Source organism: Aphis gossypii, chromosome 1 (assembly GCF_020184175.1).
Source record: "Aphis gossypii isolate Hap1 chromosome 1, ASM2018417v2, whole genome shotgun sequence".
Lineage (NCBI taxonomy): Eukaryota > Metazoa > Arthropoda > Insecta > Hemiptera > Aphididae > Aphis > Aphis gossypii.
The window spans coordinates 61,989,985-62,011,285 of NC_065530.1; the positions used below are offsets into that span (position 1 = coordinate 61,989,985).

At 27.2% G+C, this 21,301-nt stretch overlaps 4 protein-coding genes across 5 annotated transcripts; 2 read left to right on the top strand and 2 right to left on the bottom strand.

Annotated features, from left to right (window-relative positions):
* Positions 1-563: 563 nt before the first annotated feature.
* Positions 564-7,524, bottom strand: LOC114132167 (integumentary mucin C.1-like). Its single transcript, XM_027997552.2, has 4 exons — positions 7,360-7,524; positions 6,880-7,214; positions 1,118-1,450; positions 564-1,039 (listed from the first exon to the last, which is right to left on the bottom strand). Exons 2-4 carry the CDS (start codon positions 6,998-7,000, stop codon positions 945-947), a joined length of 549 nt encoding a protein of 182 aa, XP_027853353.2. The 5' UTR covers positions 7,001-7,214; positions 7,360-7,524; the 3' UTR covers positions 564-944.
* Positions 7,525-7,701: 177 nt separating this feature from the next.
* Positions 7,702-12,153, top strand: LOC114132166 (zinc finger C4H2 domain-containing protein). Of its 2 annotated transcripts, XM_027997550.2 has the most exons (6): positions 7,702-8,239; positions 8,793-8,964; positions 9,037-9,215; positions 9,577-9,828; positions 10,312-10,389; positions 11,313-12,153. In XM_027997550.2, exons 1-6 carry the CDS (start codon positions 8,166-8,168, stop codon positions 11,440-11,442), a joined length of 885 nt encoding a protein of 294 aa, XP_027853351.1. In that variant the 5' UTR covers positions 7,702-8,165; the 3' UTR covers positions 11,443-12,153. The 2 variants fall into 2 exon arrangements, with proteins under 2 accessions (XP_027853351.1, XP_027853352.1); XM_027997551.2 differs by lacking the exon at positions 10,312-10,389 and having other exon boundaries at positions 7,733-8,239.
* A 976-nt stretch (positions 12,154-13,129) lies between these two features.
* LOC114132188 (iron-sulfur cluster assembly scaffold protein IscU) lies at positions 13,130-15,709 on the bottom strand. The gene is made up of 4 exons (XM_027997580.2): positions 15,420-15,709; positions 14,907-15,131; positions 14,750-14,828; positions 13,130-14,576 (listed from the first exon to the last, which is right to left on the bottom strand). Exons 1-4 carry the CDS (start codon positions 15,492-15,494, stop codon positions 14,494-14,496), a joined length of 462 nt encoding a protein of 153 aa, XP_027853381.1. The 5' UTR covers positions 15,495-15,709; the 3' UTR covers positions 13,130-14,493.
* Positions 15,710-18,786: 3,077 nt separating this feature from the next.
* Positions 18,787-21,276, top strand: LOC114132182 (small ubiquitin-related modifier-like). Its single transcript, XM_027997573.2, has 2 exons — positions 18,787-19,045; positions 19,124-21,276. Exon 2 carries the CDS (start codon positions 19,128-19,130, stop codon positions 19,527-19,529), a length of 402 nt encoding a protein of 133 aa, XP_027853374.1. The 5' UTR covers positions 18,787-19,045; positions 19,124-19,127; the 3' UTR covers positions 19,530-21,276.
* The last annotated feature ends 25 nt before the right edge of the window (positions 21,277-21,301 follow it).

A 21,301-nucleotide genomic window follows, 5' to 3' on the forward strand; every position in this document is an offset into this window, starting at 1 on the left:
AATGATTTGTTGTGGCTTAAGTGTTGAGAGGTTTTGAGATGTGAAAATTAATATTTTAATTTAAGAATCTGGCAATAATATAATCTACTGACTACCTACAACCTACAGGTATAATATATTTTTGTACATTTCACTACACTGCTATTTTTAATTAGAATACATTAACATACATTAAACATTAATAATTATTATCTATAGATATAACTACTAAAAAAAATTGTCAAGTTTTTACTATCAAACAGCTGATATGACTGAAAGGAAAAAAATGTAATTTAAATCATTTTCCTTATACAATTAATTTTATCACAATTAGTTTTGACCTATTTGAACTTTTTATCTGTTATTTTATTGATAATTTAGTATCTAAACTAATAATAGTTCATGACTAACATAATAATCATGTTCAACCATACATTTCATTTTATGTTAAGCAAAACATTCTTTTTTGATACAAATAGAATTAAATAATTTTTGATTTACTTAACACTTAATTATACCCTTTCCTTACAAATTAATAAATAAATATAAAACTCATACGAACCATAGTTTAAAAAAAGACAAAATTATCTTTACAGCGTTTAATTATATAAAAAAATACTTAAAAATAATTTTACATTAGTTATCACCAAAATAAATTGAATAAGAACAGTTTGTCAAATGTTGACTATTCATCATTAAAAAAAAAAAAAAAACAAATATGAACTGAATAAACAATACTATTATCTACGATGGATTTCCGAATTCCTAATTTTGTTTGAAGCATTTAAATATACCACTAAAAAATAAATAATGAGCACTGAATTTTGAGAAAAGGTGCTCTATTTTTTAAATAATTAATCAGTAAAATTTTTTTACAATTATATAGGTTTTTGAATTAAATTAAATAGCCCTATATATAAAAAAAAATATTATATTTTTTTATAATTTGATCAGATTATCAATGTTCACAAAGTATGGTAGGCACCACCACGTCCTAAATAGAAGAATCGGTATCCAACAAATCCAACTGCAACAATACCAAAAGCTAGGACCATGCCACCTGAAAATAATAAATAAAAAGAACATGTAATAAAAATTATTTTTATATTTTTTAAACATGAATTTATTTCAATCATACCTAAGAAACTTGGACCATCCCAACTCCTAGCAGGAGATGGTTCTGGAGTAGGAGGTAAAGCAGTCGTCGTAGTATTTGGACTCACAGTAGTTGGTGCTATTGTGGTTGGTGCTAATGTGGTTGAGTTTGGTGTAGTAGTTGGTGCTAATGTAGTTGTGGTTGTGGTATTTGGTTTTGTAGTTGTTGTAGGTGTGGTTGAAGTTGTGGTAGTTGAACCAGTTGTAGTTGAAATTGTTGTAGTAGTAGTTGGTGGTACCAATGTAGTGTTATTAGTGACAGCAATGGGTGTTGAAAGTGTGGTACTGCTTACAGATGGTAATGATTTAGTTGATTCTAAAAAAAAAAAAGGCATTTCAATAATAAATAAATTTTAAAATAATCTATTGAAAATAAATTATTTAAATATTTAAATATGTATTATTTGACCATAATATAACTCATAACAAAAAATGTACAATCACATGAAACCTCACAAATGAAGGAATAGAAAATGTGTAGACTAAATGATTGACAATTAAACTAAAATTATGTTTAAAATAAAAGAGCATAGGCACAATGTACATATTATCTATTATGTTTATTTGCTACTAATAATAATAATAATAAATTAATTGAACACGTACACATCACAACAAAGTATTCATTGTATTATCAATAATTTATTTGTTGATTTTAGAATATACATTATTTCAATATAAATAATAATAATTATGTACCTACATTATTATAGTCAGTTCATTGGGAATCGACTACTTCAAACACAAGCTTTGTTTTTTGAAGAGATATACAATAATCATTTATGAAATTTATTTTTATTGTAATCAATGTGTTATATGATGAAATAAATATAAAATTATTAATAACAAAAAAATTACTTAATTACTTAAGAATTAATCAGTTTATTTTTAATTCCAATTTTAATTTTTAAGTTTAACACATTAGCATTTTTTGAGGTTCAAATGTTTAATTTCAAAACTCATCAACATTAACTTCAAATTTGAGTATAATCACTCTTTAAAAGAATACTTGTTTCAAATAGTTATTTAAATAAAAAAAAGGAAATAAAAACTAACTGATTAACAGATTATTATTTTTTCTAGAATTAAGATATTAAAGGCTACCTAATTCGTAATTATAGGTATCAAGATTTAAATACACAATTATTTAATACCTACTGTCAGATTTATTTATGAAAATATCAATTAGATTCAAACAATCAAATGTTTATCAATAAATAAATAAATAAAAATATATTCAACTTCTTGATGTTATGACCCAAAAATGTCTACAAAAGCAAACCATTAATGTAAAATCGATATTAACACTTTTCATTACACAAATAATCCATAAATTGATTGATTTTAAAAACAAAATTGTAATGTAAAGTATTGAATTAATTCATATAACTTCAATTAATCAAACTATAATTAATAATTCATTACTAAGTCAACATTTAAATTAAGATTCCATCTTCTCTCATAGGTAAAAATTTGGAATTTAATTATGTACTCTAAGTCTTATATTATTTTTTAAGGATTGCATTAAGAATTGAAATATTAAATTAAAAATAATAATGCCTTAATTTCTTTCCCGAAAAACAAGTAACTAAATTAAAAAAGAAAAAGTTACAGTTAAAAAACATGACCTAAAAGCAAAGAGTGTACATGATGGTTTTGAAAATATAATGGTTTACTGCATGGTAAATAGTAATTACTATATTACTAAAGTATGCATACATAAGAAATATTTTATAAATTAAGTAAAATAAATAAGATAAAGTATTTAGAATGTAACTATGTTATTGATATTTTAAATTTAGCTTTATCATTGATTATTATTTGCGACAATTACAAATGTAACCAAGCTATTGTCAAGCTAAAAGTTATCTGTAAAAAAGGTTATCAGTATTTCACCAAAAGTAAATATTTTCTGAAACGGGTCATAACATAAAATGTTTAGGAACCTCTGCTCTAAATTATTATCTTTTAATGAATACTAAAATTAATTTAAATAGTTACTATAAAATAACCAATGCATTACCTAGTGCAGCGTTTCCTAACCTTTTTCCTTCGCAGCACACTAATTCCAATCCATATTTAGCCGTGGCACACTTGTCATTGACATATTGTATGCATATTTTTTTTATAGTAAGCTTTCATCATTCTTATTAATTATTAAAATTATTAAAATGGTGTATTTATTTAGGATAGAAAAAAAAAAATTATATTTTAACCAATTACAAAATTTTACGTTAACGTTGATTAATTATCATGAAATAATTTCAAGGCACACCGGTTGGAAAACCCTGACCTAGTGGCTAGTAATGATATTTAAATTTGAAAAATTATTTTCTAATATTTAAATGAGGAAAACAGTACTACACACTATTATGATACCCTGAAGATTGAAATCTAAAATGTCAGTAGGTATAGATGCAATTCTCTAAGTATGCTATATTTTACAATAAAAATAAATAACACATTTTTAATTATGATAAAATGACTGCATTAAAAAAATACATAAACATATCTTTAAAATACAAAAGGTAAGAAAACTTAATATGAAATATTGGAAGGTTAGATAGATATAATCAAAAACTTTTAGTGCTATTAAAAGAAAGTGAAATTATAATTTGGATTTTAAGAAACATAATGATTATATTGTGCTGTTTTGGTCTTATTATTACAACATTGAAAATTTGCATTTAGTAGAATTTATTTTGTGGCATTTATCATAATATTACAGTTAATTCAAATAACTTATAAGCTAAAAATATTATCTTTATTTTTGTTATTTTCAATTTTAAAGCAAGTTATGAACATTTTTTTTTACATACTTATTACTAGCAATAAAATCAATATAAAGAAAAATGACACATCATTTCACATTAGAATGGGTCAATTTACTGCAATATTACAACTTTCAACACAAAATAGATTCAGCTTTAAACAAATTTACAATGTACATCTATGTTATGTAAAATTTGCATCTATCAATGTCTGTTTTTTGTGTCAAGTGACCTGATGACCATGATTTCATAAAAATAATATTGCCAAAAATCGAAACACTAACCATCTCTTTATGTACACATACTGATGCTGAACTAAAAAGTTAACAGTTAACAGTGAAGAGTATAGTAGGTACTATACTTATGATAAAGAACAGTAAAGAAAAACAAAATTAATTGGACAAGTGGAATTCAGTATTAAAACATAACAATAGTAAAAATAAAATTATGTGTAGTACCATAATTGTAGCTTAGCTCTAATTGTTTCAAATAACCTATTAATCTATGTGTTGTTACAATAATCTTATTGATTTTCAATGTTATGCTTTAATATACAACCAGTCAATCCCTAAACATTTTGTATCAATAATCGGATTGTATCAATTATCAATGTTTCTAATAAGAGGCTTTTATTGCATTTCAAAGTTTGGAGAAATAGTCATATATACATATTACTTTAAGTTCAAACGAATACACAAATCCAGACCAAAATTATTACCATTTTATAATACAGTGATAAGAATAACTCCGACAATAGCAATTAAACTAATTAACTACTTAATTTAATCATTAACTTTTAATTCCGTTTTTAATGTTAAAGAAATGTTACAAAGATTAAACAAAATTTGTCAAACAATTATGCATTAATTAAAACTAGTCTTACAAGATAAACTTCAAAATAAAGATAAAATATTCTAGGCAATTAAAAATCTCAGAAATAGATTTTTTATGTTTTAGTACTTGAAAACAAAGAAAATATAGATATTATTTAAGACATGGATTAAATGTGTTACAATAAGTATTGGACACTACATCCTTATCTTTGTCCATAGGTAATTGAAGTTGAATATAGAACAAATCAGTCAGTGTACAAATAATTAATTACCTATTTTATCAAAGAAAATGGATCTAGATTATTTTAGGTGCTATTGATGAATAGAGAAACCATTCACATTCATCAAACAGTTTATATCATAATCTTGTATCACATTTACTTATACGTAATTATATATATTGTAAATAAAGTTTATATTAAAAAAAAGGGTTATTATTAAATTCAATAAACAAATTTAAACATAAAACATGCAAAAAATTGTAGATAATTATTAAGCTAGGTACTTTAATGTAAATTTGATATTTTACAGATTGTTTTTTTATTAAAGCTATAAATATAAAAATTATTGCAGCTAAACATTTTACAGATTGTATTCATATTAAATATTTTGTTTCTCTAATATTTAAGTTAGATTACCAGCAAATTATCAAATAAAAACAAAATACGCATTCACAACACAAACCTTGATATAACAAGGTAAAAAATAAACAATACACAGTTTTAACTACTCAACAAAGTAGAAATAATGTTAAAAAAAATAGCTTAATATTAAATGAAACAACTAAAAATTAATTAACTACCAAATCAACATTATTTTGTTTACATAAATATAAAATAATTTTTCAATAATTAAAGAGAATTAATGTAGAAACATACAATACAAATTTAATTATGTAATCAATGACATTTAACATTCAATTGTTACATAATAAGTTGAAATACTTAAGCACCATAGGTATTTGTTTAATAATAATGTATCTACCCTACAAATAATAAACCTACACAATACACACAATTAATTTTATTTTTAATAACTAGTGAATTTTTGAACTAAAGCAATTGTATTTTTGTATCAAATAACTCAACTAATTAAATATTCTTAAATAAATAAGATAAATTAATTCATACATGCATGCAATGGATGAAAAAATTGTAAAAAGAATTAAACCACAATATAACAAATTCATTAATTTGTTTGTAAAAACAAGATAACATTTTTATAAATTATCTCAATATTAATAACACTGAATAAGATAATAATTAACTAAATGAGTATTTAAAAAGTAGAAAAATATTTGAAAAAATACAAATACTAGGTATGATGCATTTATAAAAAATTATAGTTGCACAATGTAAAAAGTTATCAAAGACAGGCTATTGTGAAGTAACAATGAACCACTATATCTATACTACAATTCAATCAGTCGGTTGAGATATAGGGGAAATATTAAATTTTAAAACAGTTTCATTGTATTAGGTGTATTTCTATAAACAGAAACAACTCTTCAATCATCTAATCACAGTCAATACCATTGTGGCCTAATTTCTTAACCTTGAACACAGTAAAAACTGAACTGTGTTTAAAAACAGTCAACAAGAGAGAAAAACTGTCAAGGGGGTGGATACTCAAGTTATCTAAGAAAATAATCGGTTAGAATAAATCAATAACTAACAATTAATAGCCTAGCCTAGAGAACAATGACAACTACTATGCGCTCACATTGCTAACTTATCACAACACAAATAATGTGACGTCGGTGGACGGTAACGCAACTCGTAAACACCACGGCTAAAGTCCAGTGGGTAGAGAGTAGAGGGAAGTACCCCGGTACGCAAAGTACGGACGTCATAATCGAAACGCCACGGAACCGACGGTTCCGATACGTGGGTGGTGTGGGTGTACTCGTAAAAACATGGGAGTTATTAGAATTTTATTTTCTGGTAACGGATACGCGCGTATGGCGGTATTGTCAAACAATGGCGAACCGAGAAAAAAAACCGATCGAAACCAACGGCGAAGCGTACGTGTGGCGTTTCGCCGTTGACCTTGAACATACGATTGTCAATATTATTACTGCCAATGCCGTTGCAATCGTCGACATGAATCGTTATTACTGCGATCGAATGGCGGATACTCACCGGCGGAAAGGTCGACATTTGGCTCGACGTGATCTTGCGACTGCTTGGCGACGATCGTGCTGGCGGCAGAGACGCACGCGACGGCCAGCAGGACGACCACGGTGGATTTCAACAAGACCATTTTGTCAGACGTATGATGAAGATGCGACAAATATGGGGGTGTGGTGGTATCGTGTGCGGACAGACACGGACACAATAACAAGAACCGTCAAGAGTTGGTCAACGCAGACGAGACTGAAGTGTGAGGAGTACTCGACAATAGCACACAAAGTGATGGACTGCGATCAATTGCCACACGTAACGTTACAGTCCACGGCGCAGCAGTGCTGTTACGGCTACAACAAATAAAATGAGCGTATATACATAGAATATTATTATTATAGACTATAGAGGAATAGAAGATCGTCGTGTGTGTGACGTGTGTATTGTGTGCAAGTACACATATACAATAGTTTGCGTGTGTGTGCGTTATATACTTACGCGTGATTCGTGGGATTGTGTTGATAGGCTTGTGTATGTGTGTATGTGAGTGTGAGTGTGTGTATAATCGGAATAAAGACCTCTGGACAGTGTTTATGGTGTTATACACTGACGTTGTGACGTCGTCGGCGAGGCTTCGTTATTGCGACTGAATGTCGGAATCAGCTGTGAGTGCACCGCTTGGCCCGCGCCGAGCGACGGATATTGTAATTATATTGTTTTTTTTTTTCTTTGAATGACAAAGACGGCCGTGGAAGAGTCAAAACGGCGGCGGCGAAGGCGGCACCGTGGAAGAAAAAAAAATCGTACGTTCGGCGGGTCCATAAAACTGAGCGATAATAACTATTATCACTTGCCGTATTGACAATAATTGTTATTTATGATTATCGCTCTGATTAGCTGTCAGTTAATAATTATGTTCGCTATCGTTAAACCAAAATGTGAACGGTAACGAATGACAATTAACCGAAATTGGGGGAAGTAAAGCGTCGAACCTTCGGGTCGAGCCCCCCCTCCCGGGACATGGCGTCAAAACCGCGGATAATTTCCCTTCAAGAATATTACAATCTTTGTTGATTTTGCAAACACCTAACACCCTTTTCGCACATTGATAACACTCTACTGATAACAGTGACAGTCCGCACATCTGGGCCCGCGGTGGTCATCGTCCCGTCCATCCGCCGATTCAACACCGACGACGCTCTCCTGCACCGCGTTAAGATATCGATTTCACCGCTGCAGGCACCTTCCGTTCCGTTGTTGTTGTTGTTGTTGTTTTGATCGTTCGTCTGCGTGCCTACACCGTAATGTCCGTAAACATGACAGAAGAAGTCCAAAGCGACGAGGTGTTCAAGAAACTCGATGCGTTAAAAGACATCAGGTAAGAGACGATATTGTACATGCCCGTCATGAACGAGTTGAACTAGACCCTAATGGGGCATTCGGGTTGTTCCTTGTTTGTCCTATCTATTCCAGTCTCATAGTCTGTTCAAGACGATTAACTCGTTATTTATCGATCGTTTTCGTGCCCTCACCCCTAATGACGCCGAATTCCGTGTCATCCACTTATATTTTACTGTTGTCTGTATGGTCTGCTGCATCAGATTTTCTACGGTTTCTGGCAGCGTGGTGATCAATGGGTTACTCGGTTTGTCGGTGGTTAAACTGGTAACACGTTGCGCACAAATTAGCCTCTGTCAATACTTTACCGTAGCATTATGAGAAATTATTTGAATACCTCTATTTATGTGTGTACATTCTCATAGATATTATATTTCCTAAACATTAAATTTACTATAACAGTGTGTTGCAGGCAAGTATATCTTAAATCTTGGTAAGATAAATCTTTATTTTTTCTTAAATAAGCAATCGACATTTTATATTTATATTTTTTTTATTTTTTTTACTAATGATGTACAATATTATTGTTTTAGAGACAAAACTGAAAAACTGGAAAATTTAAAAATGAATATTTTGAAAGAAATTGAAGCAAGTGATCAAGAAGATAAATGTCTTATTGAATATCGCAAGGAATTGGAACTTTTACTGCAAGAAAAAATGGCACATGTTGAAGAACTTAGACAGATTCATGCTGATATAAATGCGGTTTGCTTAAACATTTTCCATTTTAGAATAATAAATGTATGGTTTTTATGTAGCATTGTTTGTACTGTGTAGATGGAAAGTGTAATAAAAAAAGCTGAAGAATCTAGAAATCGATCAATGGAACGTGCTAAACAAGTCCATGATGAATATAAGCCTCTTAAGACAGACATTGACCTTATGCGTAGAGATTTACTTGGACTAGAAAGATTACCAGAACTTCATGAAGAAGAAAGTGATCTTGTGCGACCAGAGTAAGCATTTTATTTTATTTAGCAGTTAACTTTTGTGTTTGACTTTATTCTATAATTGGTATTAGTTATACAATTATCTTAAATAAAATAAAAAAAAATAGCAGATAACAGTAAATTAGTTTTGTTTGATAATTGTATGTTATGTTAATTTTTTAATTGGAATTTACCACTTTATATATATATATATTTTTTTTTATATATATATGTAGTTAGTTATATTTTAGTGTATATCATTAAACATTTGAGATAATGGTGTTTAAAACATGAGGATAAAAATGTCTTATTCAATTTGTTAAATTATTTATTTTCTAATTATTTTTGTTTGTTTATTTTTAATTAGTTTGAACTATTTTTGTTACAGTCTATTTGTACAAACCTATTTTGACAAACAAATTAAACCTGCTGTGTCAACACCCCCTAATTCAGATTGGCACAATGGTGATAGTGTGCAAAACCTTACTCAAGCACATCAGCATGCACAAGCTGCAGTAGCGGCTTTCCTTGGATCTCAAACAGCTCCACTTCAACAACTTGCTACTAGTAGTAAAATGGTTAATGGTGGACCTGTAGATACTAGACCAATACCTCCAATTCCTGGACCACCAACATTCAGGTATTACTACTTAAAAATGTGTATATGTATTCTACATATTATGTAGAATATATATATTTTTTTTTAGAACATATAATTTTTAAATGTTGTTTGTATTAAGTGTATTTCATTAATCATATTTTAAACTTTTAAAGGTACAATATTATTAAAATAAATAGTATTAATAGTATATAACAGGTATTATCAGTGGCGTACTGTAAAACTGGGTAGCTCTAGGGTCTAGGAAAGACCCTTAAACACAAAAATTAAATTGTTGAATAGTAATACTAGAAACTAATAAAAAAATATATAATAAGATAATTGTTTTACTTTTTGTCCATTTTTACAATAAAACATTTTATATACTTAAAAATTAAATTTTTGAGACTCTATTTTAGCAAACTTTGTTTAAATTTAATTATTATATCCGCTTATTTTCAATGGAAATAATCACAGACATTTTTCTGTCATCCTATTTCGTAAATAATTTTTTATTATTTTCAGTTTTGAGAATGATCGTTCTGCTGCTGCAACCGTGATGGGTAATGTCAAGTATAAAATAAAAGCAGTGCTTACATCAGGGTATGTTATAGTAATGGGAGAATTAATAACATTTCTATAGTCTTTCAAATTCTTAGACATAACGATATTCTTCAAATATGGTTAAAACATATAGTATCTGGTAGGCAAAGTTTTGAGAAATATCTTGATCATACTTTTTCTGTAGTATTTTTGTTGCTTTGTTTTATAGTTCCTCATTGTTTAGTACAATCAACGCAATTGGTTGTATGCCTTTAAAAAATATGAAACATATTGAAAACTTTATAATCTCCATCGTATTTCAATACCGGATCAAGAGGTTATTTTAACCTTTGATTTTAACAGAGCTCATAAAAAAAATGTTATACACAAAAGTTCTTGAATAAAAATATAATTTTCTTTTTAATGGCATAGTACAAGTTAAATACTTTGTCCTCACCCCAACTTTTGTTGTACCTTGAGTGCCCCAGCCTAAATACGCCACTGGTTATTACTTATTATTATAATCAATTTTTCTTCTTTTTAATATAATTAAAATCAACACACATTTTTATTATTAAATAATAAATTATAATAATATTTAAGTTAGTTATTTTTTTTTTTAACAATTAATACATGCTTTTTAAATACCAGTCATTATATTTAATAGTTAATAAAATAATTTTTTATCTCAACTTGAAGTATTTGGAATAAATATAATTTGATTTTCAGCTTAAACCACAATTTAAGATATGCTAATTATATATTATATCTTTGATTGTTTTATTGATTTATAGACTATTAGTTTATGACATTTAATATATATATTTTTTTTAATTTATAGGTTATGTATAATACATTTAAGATTACATAAGGTTATTTAATATCCCTGTTAAATGTAGTCTCAAATGTTACAATTATAAATACATTTTTAAACTTTATACAACTATTATTTTAACATTATTTGTACTATTAAATTTTTTTAGACAACAACCACCACCAATGAAATCATGCTTATCATGTCATCAACAAATACATCGTAATGCTCCAATTTGTCCATTATGCAAAGCCAAATCCAGGAGTCGTAATCCGAAAAAACCAAAGAAAAAAGATTAACTAGCAATGAATCAAAGTGACAAGTCTGAATTAAAACTTTTAATCAGAATTCAAAGTATATGAGAATTTAAATAAGTCTACTTTGCTGACACTGAACTGGCTTTTAAAAATTAGACATTTTAGAATTATGGAAATGTCTATTTCTTTTTGTTATACTAAATAAGATTGTATTTAGATGCTTACCTTAAAACTCAAAATAGGCTGAAAGAGCTAAGTATGAGATTTTAACTTAAACAGTATTTTTTATTTATTATTTTTTTTTTTTTAATATTTTAAGAATCATGTATATAGTATATTAAATAATATTTATTCAATTATTAAAAAAAAAAAAAAAAATGACAGTATTAAAAATGAAAATTTTCGAAATTGTGATTATCTTGAATCCACATTCCTAAAATAAGTATTACATTATTACATATAAAAAGAAGGTATTTCTTAACATTAAAATGTATTCATTAAAGTATTTATAATTTTGTATATTTAAACTTGAGTTAATGTTTTCTCAATTAATTAAAATAAGTATTATTTTAAGTGATTTGTGTTTGTAAATAAATGATTTTTATAAACATATGTATAATGATAATGCCATTTAATATTAGAAGTGTAAAATATTTTCCAATTTACTAGTGTTTATTAATTTGAATGATTTATTTATTTTTGCATTTTCACAGAAAATGGTCAATAATGAATTTTAGTTTTGTTCTTTATCTATTTTAATGACTATTGATTTACAACATATTTTATAATGTATATCAGTAATTCCCAATGTGGACGCTACCGCCCCCTTATGGGCATTTTTTATTTTGAAGGGGGGGCTAACTCATCTATCATTAATGTTTTTATTATTCATATTATTAGTAGGTATTTAAATATAAAATTGACTAAAATGTTAAATTATATTTTTTCTTTTATTAAATAGATTTTTAAAATCTAGTTGAGTAAAAAAAGCTTGGGAAACAATAATGTATATAAATTAAATATTCTAATAATTAATTTCTAGTTATAATCATGTACATCTGTTCAATTCTAAAATTTATTTTTGAGTAAACTAGGTTATTTAAAAGAATGATCATTAAAATAATTTTAATAGATTTTTTCTTTATAATGTACTAGCTGATCCCTCACAGCATTGACCGTGACAAATTAAATGTCATTAGATTAACTCAGTCTTCAAATTATATATAATTATAGCTGACTCTGAATACGTCATTGCCTATTAAAAATGCCTACACTATAATATGATTCAAACTTTTTTTAATTTATTTTATTTTAGGTTTAATGGTGTTTAAAATATAAACATTTTCATAAACCATTTTGAATCTCAAAAAATTGTAAGCACAACTTTAAAATCTTTCTTATTTCTCAATAAATTTGTGGTACCTAACCTACAGTACAAATTGCAAGCCGTAATATATCATTCTTCAGGCTCCCTCTTTACTTGTCAGGACTCAGGTTATATTATAGCTATTCCGCTTGGCGTTGCCCATGAGACTTATGATTATGCAAACAGTAAATTATCAGGTAGACAATTCACCTATGGTGGATTGTTGACTCCGCGAGATGTGTACATAAGCTTATAATTTCTAACCTTTAAGTTTCAGTTATATCAATTTTTTTTACTATGGTAGATACAATAATGTTCCATCTTGTGGTTTTTGATATAGGTGGTATAACAACCTCACTTAAATGTTGACACATTTACCACTTTATTATTACAACTAATTATTATTATTATTATTAAAAACCAAGAGCAACCATTTATGAACAAAAAATTTCATCACAAATAAAAAAAAAAATAATAATTATAAATAACTAAAACTTAATTTTACCGATTTCAACCCTTTAAATCCTATGTTTGCTGCACTACAATCCTTATATTATGTAAAAAATCAAAAACAGCACACTTCAATGATGCTTACAGCATAGTGGTTAAAAAACACTGATCGTAACTATAGACTATTAAGATGCTTACAATAAATCTCTTGTACATGTTTAATTTTTTCCTTTAATAGTTATGGGTAAATTTGGAAAATATTAAATAAGACTAAATACATACATATATATTGCTACCTTAAACTTATACCCTTGAATAGTACATTAAAGGTATTACAATTGAATTGAATTTATATTCAATACATAACAAATATCATTCAGATCAGTACTGTGCTGAACAATTTTTAGACCTCGGGCAAACTACCTTTTGACCGCCCACAGCTTTTAATCTACATTTTTATTTACTTAAATACTTAATAGTGTAAATATTACTTTAAAAATCAAGCTAAATTATTTCACCAATACTAACCCATTTCGGTCTCGAGACATTTGCTTCAAAAACCTACTTTAGCAAGCCATTGGTTCAGATGATAACCAAATGTTCATTAAAATATATATTAATAATACAATCGAAAATGTGTTCATAATTGTTTTTTAAGTAGATATAATAATACAATTAATCAATATTATACCATGAACTATGAATAAGAATTTATAATAAATATGGTATTAAAAGTAGTACTATATTTTAATATTTACTATATGCCTATAATATGCTCAACATTGACTAATATACCATACATAATTACATACAAAATAAGTTAATAAATTTTAAATCTACACTAATTCAAATTTGTAGAATAATTTTATGAATAAAATAGTCATAAATACCAAAGCCTTATTAATAATTTTACAATTAATTCTACAATTTAATCAAAAACAAACAAGATAGGTAACTATTTACTTACACTTTTTTGAAAATATTCATAACAATAAAAATAATTTATTTTCAGTTGATTTAGAATTATACCAGAAAATAATAATTTTCCAATGTTTAATAATTTATTTTAAATCAAAATTACTAGAACACTAGATTATGTTTTAATTACTACAATAAACATTTATAAAAATGAAAATTAACAACATTTTTCTTTTTGTAATTTAAAAGTTTAAAAGAAAAATATAATTATTTTAAAAACAATGAATACAATTTTATATTACAGCAGCAATGTATTATTATTATATGCAGTAGTATTAAATATTAACTTAACACTTTCATTATTCTTGATCTGATTTTTTCTTCTCTTGTTGTTTAATACGATAATCTGATAATGCTGCCTTAATAGCATCCTCAGCCAACACTATAAAACAAACAATTCATAAGTGATTAAAGTATAACAAATATGTAGTACAAAAAAGAATTAGATATCTTTGGTGGTAATTAAATTGTTTTGATGTAGAAATTATAGCTATAAATCTAATTTTATATATTTTAACTTATGTAAATTATTGTTATTATAATAATTTAAATTACTTGAACAATGAAGCTTCACTGGAGGTAAAGATAGTTCTTTTGCGATTTCCGTATTTTTTAAGGAAAGTGCTTCATCAACCTAATACATTAGTTAATTAAATAAATATATAATATATAAAGGTATATTATAAAAAATCAAATATACAAATAAACTTACAGTTTTTCCCATAACCCACTCTGTAGCTAGTGAACTAGAAGCAATAGCAGATCCGCAGCCGAAAGTTTTAAACTTGGCATCAACAATCCTACCATTATCATCCACTTTAATTTGTAACTTCATGACATCACCACATGCAGGTGCACCGACCAATCCAGTTCCGACATTTTTGTCATTTTTATTCAACGACCCAACATTACGGGGATTTTCATAATGATCAATTACCTGTAAAAAATGTTAAATAATACAAATATCATAAAACACAATTAAATTATATCTGACCTTGTAATTATACATAATAAATAATGCTACGTAAAGGGTCAGTTATTTGTAATTGTCAAAACAAATAATTTAAAAGACATTAGAGCCAATTTACTTTTAGTATTTGCAATATACATTATGATGAAAAAACTGTATCAAGTGAGCACAGAATCTAGTATAACAAGGGTAATTATTTTATTCTTTTTAGGTAAATACATAGTATTGTATTATATAATCAATCTTAACACTTACATTTTTATGATAGAAAAGACACGGAACGCTGTTGGCCTTTGTCGTCAGGCACTTGGATATTTTGTTTAAAAACATGATCACAGGAGCTCGTTTATGCAATTGATCGAATTAATAGCGAATACAACTGCAATGAACAAACGATGTCGAGACTCGAGAAGAGGATCAAAACAAGTTGCACAATATTGCAGTGTGCAGGGACAGAACGTATGATGGGATATGGTAATAAGTAAATTAATAACTCACAAAGTCACAAATTGCCAATTGGAATTCAAAATAAAAACCAAAATGCACGACCGTCAGGTTGTCAGAGCCAGTAATCACTAATCAGTAACTGTTATCAAAAATTATATTTATTAAAGATAAGAAAAAAGGAAAATAATTTCACAACCTTGAACCACAGAAATACAGAATACTTGAACCACAGACAATAAAATTAAGTGTTTCCTAGCTGCAAGTCAAATAATGAACTTCGCGTACTATTATGTACTATTGCTGTATTTTGTTTTATCGTCGTCATGATATTAAATACGTAACCAATCATTAATAAATAGAGCCAAAATAAGCAATATACGAAAACGCACATATTAAATTGAATTTAAAAGATTTAATGCTCCTTAGTCTTTGCAGTTATATTACTGTATTTACCGAATATAATATATTGATGTTATCTTTATTTTACTTTTATATAAACTTCGCATAACTAATTTTTGTGTTATGGATATTAATTTGAGTTTCCGTAATAATATTTTAAAAACTAATATTATTATTGGTCACCTCACAAAATCATATAATATGAATAATACGATACATAGTAAGCATGCTATAAAAAAAATAATTACCTAGTCAACGAATTAAATAGGTATTCAATTATTGAAAAAACATAAATTTTATTACTGGAAAAATTTGACCATATGGATCAATCGAAAATAGTAAAATATTATATATTTTTTTTTAAAAACCATTTGCATTTCTAAGTCTGAACGTTCGTTACAACAATTTGTAAAATTGTTATTCACGACAAACTCGCACAAAAATACAATGGCAGAAAATAATACCATCTTCAAAGAGTTGTTCGAAAACATTCTGCAGTCGTACATCATCAACAACAGAGGTGTTCCCGACGAACTGCAGTCGGTGGAAGAAACCGTATACAACATACTAATACTCGTAGAATGCAGGGCCAGATGACGTGATAGCGTTGAAGAAGTAAGAAGTTACTGCTAGGGCCTAGGGATGAGCATCGATGAACACATTGGTGACGGTGTCGCACCATCAGCGGCGAGAAGAACTGTTGAGCTTGTTGACCAAGCGACCCAATATGACAACGTTCCATAAGCCGGTGATGTGAATAACGCGGACGGGCAGACAAGTTAGTAATGATCGATCGAGAAACAGCGGACCAACCAACCGCCGTTAACGACGATCCGTCAGTGGAAGACCTGCAGTACGTATGCGTAACGGATAAAGACGACGTGGAAGACTTATCGTTGTCGAAGGGTGCGATGGAAATGGATACCGTGGTAGAAAACAGATCAGAGTTGAGTTGAGTGGCAGAGCTCGACCCGTCGTGACTAGAAGTAGCTGTAGACGCGTATTTAAAAATTAAAAAAATTGTAATATTAGTATAAAACATATTAAATTTAACAAAATTGATATTTTTTAATTTAATAAATTCTAAATTATTTTAGGTTTAAATCAAGAATTCTCAACCTTTGTCAAACACTTGGAAAATTATATGAACAGATGGGGAAATTATAAATAAAATTTTTTAAATTTATTCTACAAAATAGTAAACTTTATGATTCCAAAAAAACTATTATTATTGATAAAATTTATAAATCTATAGCGTATTATTTCAAACCGTAAAATTAGAAAATACTTTGAGAATTGAATTTTTATATGCATTCTTTTTCGTATCAGCCATCAGGTATTTAGGTATTTAAAGGTGTTCCTTTTAAAAGATATCAAAAAATGGTGCTTTGAAACCTTGCTTTTTAATAGATCAATGTTAGATTTGAATATGAATTCTCTAGAACCCTGCAAATTCTTTCATTACCTTGTTCTCGAAATTATAAAAAGCTTTTCACCGGTCAAATCAGAATGTGGGTTTGATGAGAAATTTTTCAATTACCAAAAAAAAAAAAATATTTTAAGCAATGAACAATAACATAGAATGCTTTTATTTGACGAAATAATCACAGATTTTTATATAGAAAATATCATAGAGTAATACTAAATAACACGGACTAAGATATCTTAGTCCGTGCCATGAATAAATATAGCCATGGTCCGTGCTAAATACTAATAATTAATAAATAATAATAGAATATTACTTTATGGCATTTATATATATATATATGAAAATAATACACCGTACATTGAACTATATCGTTATGTAGTAAAAAAGTTATATAATATAATTCAATGATGTCGTAAGATCGTGTCCCTGATTATGGCAATGAAAATTTAAACAAAATCGATAGATACCTAACAGTTTTGTTTATTGGACGTTGGAACCAAATACTAAATAGATATAATGTTGGTTTATGGCGTTAGGTTAGGTTAAAATAAGATTAAAATTGGATCTTATTTGTCACGGCAAACGCCATAATCCAAATAAAATCTTATTTGTCGTGGCGTTTACGAAGTTTGCAAAAGTTTACTTTACCGTTTAGTGAAAAGATGGCTCGAATTTTTCCGTAATAAAATATACCTTAAGTTTACTTACATCAGTAAGGCCGTGGAGTAAGAGTAGTATTACCTACTCTAAACAGTCAAGACTTACTATACTTATATACATTGAACGATTGAACTATATAATATTATAACTACTCGGGCTAGGTTAGTATCAAATTAATTTTTTTCCCACCAATATGAAATGTAAGGAACGAAAATCTAGTTATTAAATTAATATTTTCATAATCATTTTTCTGTTGACATAAAATTATTAGCAATGTAGATGCTAGAAGCTAGATACTGAACTTGATTGTTGGATTAATGTTTCTCATACAATTATACAAAGTGAAGTATTTTTTCTGTGTTTCTAGCTTGTAGATATGAAGGCATTGATTTATTTGGTTTTATAAAATCAATGATGAAGGAATATTAAATTGTTGGATCCATAGATATTTACAAATTTATTTATACATTGTTGTATAATATATCAAATATCAATGATTGAATCATAACCCACAGAATAAATGAAAAAATAAATGAAATTTCATTTATTCTGTGCATACTGCATATACTTAGTTTGTCTTTGTCACATGAACTAAGATAGTAAGATACTATGATATGGAGGTAAACTGTAGTTTTATCTACAATATTGTTTGATAACAGCATATTTAATACCATAGATAGGTATATAATTTTATATACCTCTGAAGGTAATCATGTTATATATTGTTAAAGAAAGCGTCTATGTTTTTGTGTGATGCATTGTACCATTTGTACCTCAACTCTCAAGTGTCAACCACGATTTCGCGTTTAGTCATTTTACTGGACATATTATATATTTCCATCGCCATTTTATAGTTGATTTAACTTTATTTAGTTTAAAATTTAAGTGTTATTTATAATAATTTTAAAAAAACTTAATTTAATTTTAAAGTTTAAACATTACAATCGTTAGTAGAATATCTTAAAATTTTAATATTGTTCTATATGTACCTAGACTTATTATTTATATTGTGATTTTATTATAGAAAAATGTCGGGCGATGAAGAAACTTCTAAATCAGTGCCTTCCACATCTGAAACCAACAACATTGAAGAGTCTAATGAACAGAACACAGCTACAACTGATGTCAATACTGTTGCATTAGAAGTTGCTGATGACAAAACTTCAACTTCTGATGACTATATTCGTCTACGGGTAATTACTAGTGACTTAAACAACGAAGTACATTTTCGTGTAAAGGCTGCAACACCATTGGTCCGCCTGAAACGCTCATATTGCAGCAAGTTGGGTCATCAAATAGATGAGTTGCGCTTTGTGTTTGATGGTCATCGAATCACTGATGAAGACACTCCAAAAAAGCTAGGTATGATCAATGATGATGTCATAGAAATATATCAAGAAAGAAGTGGTGGTGGTATATCGTTTGTTTAAACAAAAGTTAATTATTTTGATCAACAACGGTTTATTATTAATCATAATTCTTCATGTATTGTAAACAAAAAAATAAAGGTTTTTAATTGATCCTCCTGTATCTAAACATCCATAGTTCATATAAATGACCATCATTAAGTTTAGTTTAAAGTATAAAAAAAAATAAAAAAGAAACTAACTTTCTACTTTTAAATAATTACTTATTACTAAATTGAAAAATGTAAATGAAACAAATTTCAAAGGCCTTTCATATTTTGTTCTTATATATCTTGTATGTATTTTCATGTTCTTAGAATTTGTAAGCCTAGAATAATAATTTGTAATACACACAATAAAAATTATTCATAAGTTTGATTAAATCGTCCATTACTTAATGTTTTTTTCTAAAATACTTGTAGTCTTCAAATAACGATTTATAAATGACATAGGTGTGTCCAGACCTCCATGGCTGGGTAGGCGAATCGTAAAATTTTAGTTTTTTACGTTCTATATTTATACTACTTATTACATCTATATATTATAAAAGATATAATACCTACCTAAAATGTGTGTGACTCTTTTCTCATAATATTACATTATAAACTTTTTGTGAAAATATGTTAACATCTAAAATTTAGAAAATCTCTGTTACTTACTATATACTATGTCAACTGTCAAGTTAAAGGAATGCTAGGACATAAAGCAAACCATTAATGTTATTCAAACTGAAATTAAGTACTTACCCATTAAAATTGAATATAGGTATGAAAAAAATTAATTAAATTATTATTATTAAAAAATGATTCAAACAGAAAAAATGTTCATGTTATTACTAATTAAAAATCGATAATTAATGAAGAAGTGTAAAAATAACAAATAATAAAATATAGTAAATTAAAGTTTTTTTCATAATTTCTTTCTATGTACCTACTGGTAAAAGTTTCAATCACGCCATCAATAATAAAATTGTAAAATACTGTTAATACTTACAGTTATCAATTCTTCTAAATGGTCTTGAAGCATTGAGCTACTAAGTTTTGTTTTGATGAAACTTACTTGGAAAAATGTCTTTCAGAACAAATTGTAATTAAGATAGTTACTAATTCTTTTACAACGTTATATATATTTTTAAATATTGTATCTCTTCCAGAATCAGCTAACTATCCAACTTCATATTATTATTTAATATTTTATTATAAACGACTGGTGACAAAAACCTCTAATAAGTTCCTGGGGACGCATCTGCCTACCCAGCCTCCCCCATAGACACGCCTATGATAAATGACAGATAAGTTATATAATTTAAGTTTCTTTCCTATACAATATTTATTTTTTTTTCCAAAACTTACAACATTTTTGGATAATGATTAATTTTATTTTGTATTTAATGTAAATTTAAATTTAGCTAGTATAACTTTTACTTGTGTATTTTTTACTTTATTGTACTCTTCAATACAATAATGTAAAGTTTGGCAGTAGTAAAGTTAACCTAATATTGGGTATGTAGTACATGCTAAGGATTATATATATCTACTTAGTACTTACTTTTAAATGATTTTTTTTTATCATTTGATATACCTAATTGATAAGTTTAAATAAATATTTTTTTAAGTTGCATATTTAATTTATTTTAGTTGTATGTAGGTATTCATAACAATACATTTTTTGTCATTAAAATATGAATGAATTATCATTATTATAATATTTACTTATATTTACTAATTTAATTATGTTTATCATTTAAAAATAAAATAGTAAGATCAATTAATTTTTGCATTTTTATTATTTATTTT

Coding starts and splice junctions, on each gene's coding strand:
- LOC114132166 (XM_027997550.2), top strand. CDS start 8,166: ATGTCCGTAAACATGACAGAAGAAGTCCAAAGCGACGAGGTGTTCAAG. Junction 8,240..8,792: donor GATGCGTTAAAAGACATCAG/GTAAGAGACGAT, acceptor TTATTGTTTTAG/AGACAAAACTGAAAAACTGG. Junction 10,390..11,312: donor AAAGCAGTGCTTACATCAGG/GTATGTTATAGT, acceptor AAATTTTTTTAG/ACAACAACCACCACCAATGA.
- LOC114132188 (XM_027997580.2), bottom strand. CDS start 15,494: ATGTTTTTAAACAAAATATCCAAGTGCCTGACGACAAAGGCCAACAGC. Junction 15,132..15,419: donor GTCTTTTCTATCATAAAAAT/GTAAGTGTTAAG, acceptor CATTTTTTACAG/GTAATTGATCATTATGAAAA. Junction 14,577..14,749: donor AGTGAAGCTTCATTGTTCAA/GTAATTTAAATT, acceptor TTTGTTTTATAG/TGTTGGCTGAGGATGCTATT.
- LOC114132182 (XM_027997573.2), top strand. CDS start 19,128: ATGTCGGGCGATGAAGAAACTTCTAAATCAGTGCCTTCCACATCTGAA.
- LOC114132167 (XM_027997552.2), bottom strand. CDS start 7,000: ATGGTCTTGTTGAAATCCACCGTGGTCGTCCTGCTGGCCGTCGCGTGC. Junction 1,451..6,879: donor AAATGTCGACCTTTCCGCCG/GTGAGTATCCGC, acceptor TTTTTTTTTTAG/AATCAACTAAATCATTACCA. Junction 1,040..1,117: donor GGATGGTCCAAGTTTCTTAG/GTATGATTGAAA, acceptor TATTATTTTCAG/GTGGCATGGTCCTAGCTTTT.